This window comes from Poecilia formosa, unplaced genomic scaffold (assembly GCF_000485575.1).
Source record: "Poecilia formosa unplaced genomic scaffold, Poecilia_formosa-5.1.2 Scaffold155, whole genome shotgun sequence".
NCBI lineage: Eukaryota > Metazoa > Chordata > Actinopteri > Cyprinodontiformes > Poeciliidae > Poecilia > Poecilia formosa.
In genome coordinates, this window is record NW_006800094.1 from 1,305,196 (window position 1) to 1,311,698 (window position 6,503).

A 6,503-nucleotide genomic window follows, 5' to 3' on the forward strand; every position below is an offset into this window, starting at 1 on the left:
TCTCTTCTGAAAAACAGAATTTCCGAGTTTTATTACGTTTTCAGTCTGGTGGCAGCTAAAGCTAAAAGGTTCAATGGTTGAACACTTATTTGAGGGGGGTGGGGGGAAGAAAGCCACTACATTCAGTCGTCAGTCTGTATTAATGAATCAAAGTATTTATTTCAAAAACTGGAAAAATAAAAACACACCCACCAACACTGGTTTAGTATAATATCATACAAAGACATATTTCAATGTTGCTATGCGAGTATCTGTCTCCGACTACAGTATGAGGCAGTTTGAAAAGGCTGGCTGAGCTGGTGGATCTACAGACAAACCCCAAAACGATAAAGGGACCAAAGAAAAAAAAAAAGGAAAAAGTTAATCAATAAAAAGCATGTGAGCAACGAATAAAGGGTGAAAACCAAATCACTCAAGTTGTGTGCACTTTTACCTTTCAAGACACTTGAGATACCACTGTAAGGAGATTTCCATCCATTTTTTTCTGGACTATGTATATCATTCTCCAGGTGAATCAGCTAAAACTGTGATTAAATACAACAACCTGGAAGTAACAGTACAGTAAATGATGTTTGCTTTAACCTGGTTGGAGCAGCAGATGGCAATAGAAACTTATTTTTCTTCCGACTACCTCGCTGTTTTCTCTTTACGTGGAAGAAAAATTATCTAATTCAAACCAAGCAGCGTCTGTTAAAAAGAACAAAAAAACAAAAAAACAAAAGCCCAACAGCATCTAGTGAGGCTGAGCGTTAAGACACAGAATCATCGTCGGCGTGAACACACAGGAGGAAGGTAAAAAGGTGTTGGCTAGAATCGCGAAAGAGAAACCACAAAATAAAGCGCCTGCTCTTCTTGGAGAGTCCAACTTAAAGAGTCGCTTCATTAGTCTGAGCAGAGAGACGCATGGGAACAAAAGGCGCGTGGCGTTCAGGTGCACCGGATCTTTGTGTAGAAAGAAAAGCAAACAGTTCTTTGCGACAGCAAATGGCTTGGAGTTTATGCCCACAGCTACATGGTCTTAAGGAATCCGTTAATGCACCGACGTTTTTGTACTGTGGAGGTGATGAAATGTTTGAAAACAAATGCTTCTTGTGCAGATTCCTCTAAATGATCAGAAAGTTCCTGAAGACGCGCTTCGTCTCTTCACGTGATTGGATCCCAGATCTGAACCGATGCAATTAAATGTCAATGAAATATCAAACTTTGTATCATTCCGATTTATAAATACATTGCAAAAAAAAAAAGAAAACGTCTTGTTAGTGTTTTGTGCAGCAACCTCCACCTCCGACGACGGACAATCCACACCCTCATTATGAGGGTGTGGATTGTCCGTATATAGTCGGCATTATGCCGATTATATTTTATCCGGTACAGTAAAAATAAAGTGGAGGGATGAGAGTCGTTCAGCTTAACAGTCCTGGTCGTTATAATGGCGAGGACGTGGAAGGCAGGAAGCCCGGAAGCCGAACGGACTTTAAGTCACAGTGAGAACAGAAGAGGAAGAAAACTGGGGAGCAACCGCGTGGAGGAAGCTCCTTCAGCTGATTCAGCTCGTGACGTAGCACACGCGCATCGGTGGACAGAAGAGCAAGCACAGCAGCCAAGCTACATGGAGACACTGTGATCCACCCCTGCTCTCCGAGAGTTTGGGCCCCTTGTGCTCGTGTCCTGTGCGACTCCTCGATGCTGCGCAGTCATTTAAAACGGGGGACTGGAGACAAACAGGGTGTTGCAGAGGAGAAGTGAGGCGGCGCTCCTCCATCCTGACCCCCGCCTGCTGCCGGAGCACCTCCGTGAATCTGGCTGGGGTGTACGAAGAAGCGAGGGGGATTGGAAAAAGAAGAAGAAGAAGAAGAAGAAGAAGAAGAAGAAGCACCTTTTCATTTGGCTTGGATATAACAAGCAGATAAATGTGAGGGAAGGCAGAAAATAAAACAGAGAAGCGCGTCTATAAATAAGAGGTGGAGAGGAGAAGGTCTTCGGGTGGAGGAGGAGGAGGAAGAAGAAGAGGGGGGTTTCATCCCGTGCCTGCAGGAGGAAGAGAAAGAATTTCAAACATTTAAGCCACATTACTTCCAGGAATCTTCCCAGGAATGTGGTTCCCCCCTTGTGTTGCGTTTTCTTTTTAATCACCTTCCTCTTCCTCGCCCCAGCCCTCTGCTACACCTGCCAGCTCGTAATGCTTCTTCCTCAGCTCGCCCAGACGCTCCCGTTCCTTCTGCAGACGGGTCTCCAGCTCCAGAACCAGAACCTAAAGAAACAGGATTTCTTTAGCAATTCAGCGCTTGGGTTTTTAGCAGTTAGAACAACAAAAAAAGTGTTAAGAACCTTACAGATTTCTTTCTTATTGCAAGTAGAAATGACAAGAACTTCAGAAGGGATTTTTATTTCAGCCACTTTGGAGGGTTTTCAAGCATTGAAGTCATGGCGCAAGATCTCACGTCTAGACTTTGACTAGGCCACTCTAAAACTTTCATTCTGTTGGGTTTTTTGTGTTGTTTTTGAGCCATCCTGAGGTGAATCTCCTCATCAGTTTTCTGCTACTTAAAAATTGCTACAGAAAGTTTTTGTTGCTTAATAAAAGAAATAAGAATCTGAAAACTGTCTCTTGCATTTACTCAGGTTACTTTTGGATTATATTAACATTTGTTTGAGCTGAAACATTTAAGTGTGGGAAAAAAAACAGAAAAGAAATCTGTTAAGGGGTAAAGAATAATTGTATGATGTTTTTGTAAGATTTTATTGAATTAATGTACTGAATTATTCAGCTCAATCAGGTTTTTTGTGGATTATTTCTTTTTTTTGATGCAGTTTTTGCTGAAAACTGCATCAACAACAGGAATGCTTACTTTTCTGTTAAATAAAAGCAATCAGATCGTGTCAAATTTCTGTTTTGATTTTTCCTGAGTGTGTCAGTTTTACTCAAGGTTACCTGTGCGTCCATCTCTTGTCGCTTGATCTGGGTCAGAGTCATGCTGGAGAAGTCCATCGTTTCTAGACGCACATTTAAACAAATTAAAACTGAACATTTTCTCCAATTTGTGACATTTAAAAAAAAAAGAAAAAAGAAAAGAAAAAAAAAAAGAATAAGTTCATAAAAAAGCAAGCAGATGAGAAACTGCGTCATTAGGATGACTTCTCACCTGTATCTTCAATCTGGGATTTCCCAGACTTGGTGGAGGCCACAACAGTGGCGGTTGCCTGGGTGACGCCGCGGGACGCCTGCTGCAGTCGGTGCAGGTTAGCGCTGTCTTTATCTGCCTTCACCTACAGGAAAGGAGAGGCAATATTGACAACCACCAACAAGAATCCAAATGTGAAAAGCAAAAAACAAAAAAAGAAAAAATGAAAAAAGAAAACAAAAGTGCAGAAAGCAGGACGAAAAGGAAGAGAGTTTTGATTGTTTACCTTTGAAGCAGCCACTAGCTGTGCCGTGCTAGCAGCGATTTCATGGGAGCACACCATCAGCTCCTCAAACTTCCCTTTTCCCTGCACCACCATGTCGGCAGCGTCACTTGGAACCAAACAACTAAATTAGCTCAAAATGAACTAGAGGACGCTTTTAGAGCACATTGGTGACACCGGAGGGATATACACGAGGTTAAACATTAAACACACTCGTAAAATGATCTAAATACGTTAGTTTCGTTATACACTGAATGAGCTTCTGCATATTTAGGAGTCTCAGAACGAGGCCAGCGGCCCACACTGCCGACTGAGCAGACAGAAGTCTTTTCATACTTACACCATGACCGTGGCGCCCCATCCAACCGCTTTGGAGGCAGAGATCAGGCCCTCCGTCCAGCGGGAGTTCTTCGCATAAAATTCCTTCATGGAGGCCGCCCCCTGGTGGACAGAAAAGCAAAAGCAGCTACACAGTGAAACATTCATCACCTCATTTACTCTCAGGCAAAGGAACAGCCTACAATTAAACGTAATTCAATTAAAATTAATTCACATATATTGCAGCAAATGCAAAAAATTAGAGTCCATTAAAATTTGCTGCTGCCATTTGGTCTTATTTTAAACATAATTTAACATCCTGATGGCTATTTAAACCAGGGTTCCTTTAAAATTTTAAATTCAGAACCTATAGTTTCCATTCGGATTCACAGATTTAAAAACGGTTCAAAATAATTCAGCACAAATTACACTGCAATCAACTTTACACTGCAATCTGTGATCAGCTGTCCTGATCTAGGGTTGGATTGCTTCAAGCTACTGATTGAGTGTGTGATCGGGGAGAGGAATGATGCTAGAAAAGTTTCAGGAAATTATCAGTTTATTTACTTTGAATGAGAGCTCTACTGGAAGTGGGTTCAAAGCCCAGAACAAACAACAAGTTGGACAAAACCGTAAGTTATGATCTCACAAATGTAAATGTCTAATTATAAATAAATGTAACCTCTTTTCAGGCATTTCAATTTGGATTTTTTTTTTCAAAACTTTAATATAAAATTATGTGTGGAAACTTTTCTTAATCGCACAAATGCTTGGAAAACAACAAAATTAAAATTCCATACAACCGAGCCCCGTAAAACTCACCCTGCCACTCTCCACAATGTCCCTTTGCAGATCTTTCGAAGACAAAATAAGCTCCTTGATCGCCTGCATCAGCTCTGTGCAGGAAGCCAGGATCCTGCAGGGGGCGACAGAGCACAGAACATGAACGGCGTTGGAGAAACACTCTAGATTAAAACGCCAGTGAGGGATGCAGCAGAATTACTCGATTTGAAGGAAGGAAGAATAAAAAAAAAATGTGTCAGTTCGCCCAGTGTTGCTAGACACAACTGATGCGTAGCTGTAGTTCTTATTATCTCTTTAATATTGACACTTTTAGTTTACAAAAAATTTAGGTAGTTTTTTTTGCTGCAACCTTAGAAGAATGTTTTTAAAACTACTTTAACTAGTTTAAGTGTTTCTGGTCTTGTTCAGCTCAATCAGTTGAGATAGTCTCATATTTTTCAGTAGTTTTTTTTTTTTTTTTTTTTCCAACTCTCCCATCATAGTTTTGACGAGTTACAGGATCTAAGCTAATAATACACAACTAAATGAACCCAGGTAGTTTTAGCCGTTTTGATACAATGTTGCACTCTGAGCAATAATTTGGGTGCTGAAGCCATTTACTCAGAGGTAAAATGTGATTAAAAGGTTTCAGGCCAGAGGGCCTAATGACTGACTTTTACTCCCAGCTCACGATGAGCTCTGCATGAATCCAGTCATGTCTCAGGGCCCCACAGTTTATTGAAAGAGAAATCAACTCCCAGCAGGCTCGGCGATCTTCCTCTGATCTGAGACTTACCTCTCGTTGACCTCCATCTTGATTCCTGTATCGACCGCTCGGGACTTGTTCAGCATTTCCTGTCGGGACACAGAGGCACAGGGGAGGGGAAAAACAAAGACATTTTCCAGTCGGTACCGTTCAGAAGTGAATCGGGGGTGGCTGACGAGGTGGAGCCATTCACCTCTATCCTGGCGGCTGCGGACTCCACGGCGGCCGAAGTGGCAGCCATTTCCTGCTCCACCAGATCTCCCAGCTCCCCCTGCTGCAGCTCCAGACCCCGCGGGTGCAGCTTCTGGAGACGAGAACGAGACACGTATAGCGACGCACGGCTGATCAGATCAGACGCTCGATAATTGGAGCGACTCGGACCTCCGCCGTGGTCAGGATGGCCTCCAGAGACGCCCTCAGCTTGCTGCCGTCGGCTGCCGCCAGGGCGTCCCGCTGCTTCATCTGGCCCAGCAGAGCCAGAGCTTCTGACCCGCACGTCTTCACGCTCTCCGACAGCGCTGCAGAGAGAACAGAAACATGCAGGACGGACGGGTTAATGTTTCGGAGACGGGAACGAAAGAAGCAGCAGAAATCCTGACATGATGAATGCAGACGGCACCATGCTGGTTTCATTCAGCTTTTTATCCTCCGTTCACTTAATTGTGTCACAGTTAATGATGAACTGATCATTCGGCCAGACAGACTGCTGATCGGCTTCTCAAATAGTAAAAAATAAAAAATTTTGCATTAAATATAAACCAGCTCTTATGTTTCAAATGTTCAACAAATATTTGGCAGCTGAGGGAGAGACACAGTTTAACTGTTTGTACAATACGGAGGAGTGAGTGGGGCAGATTTATGGAACGGGACGAGTGAGGAGTTGACGTAAACCCTAAACGGAAGCAGTTTCACAAAACGATAGACATTTTTGGTAAAAAAGAAAAAAAAAAAAACATGGAGGAGGAGTTGTACTGATAGAAGCTGAAGAAATCATGTTACGTCAATAAGTTTATTCACTCAAAGCACATTTCATCACTAACGTGCAAAAGCATCGTCTTGTAAAAATTCATCTACATGAAAGAGACGAGGAGCAGGAAGCAGAAAAACCTCATAAAACCCTCAATTACAAACTAAATCTTTGTTTTCATATAAAATTAACAGAACAGAACTTTATATATCCTCCTCACTGTTAACTGAAAATTGTATAAGACTTGATTGTTTTTTTCTTGCA

The 6,503-nt window shown here is 42.3% G+C and overlaps 1 protein-coding gene across 1 annotated transcript; it reads right to left on the bottom strand.

Moving 5' to 3' along the window:
* Positions 1–133: 133 nt before the first annotated feature.
* Positions 134–5,810, bottom strand: LOC103146296 (huntingtin-interacting protein 1-like). Its single transcript, XM_007564157.2, has 10 exons — positions 5,654–5,810; positions 5,466–5,576; positions 5,303–5,361; positions 4,546–4,639; positions 3,746–3,846; positions 3,409–3,514; positions 3,144–3,267; positions 2,933–2,994; positions 2,134–2,251; positions 134–2,028 (listed from the first exon to the last, which is right to left on the bottom strand). Exons 1-10 carry the CDS (start codon positions 5,732–5,734, stop codon positions 2,018–2,020), a joined length of 867 nt encoding a protein of 288 aa, XP_007564219.2. The 5' UTR covers positions 5,735–5,810; the 3' UTR covers positions 134–2,017.
* Between the last annotated feature and the right edge of the window lie 693 nt (positions 5,811–6,503).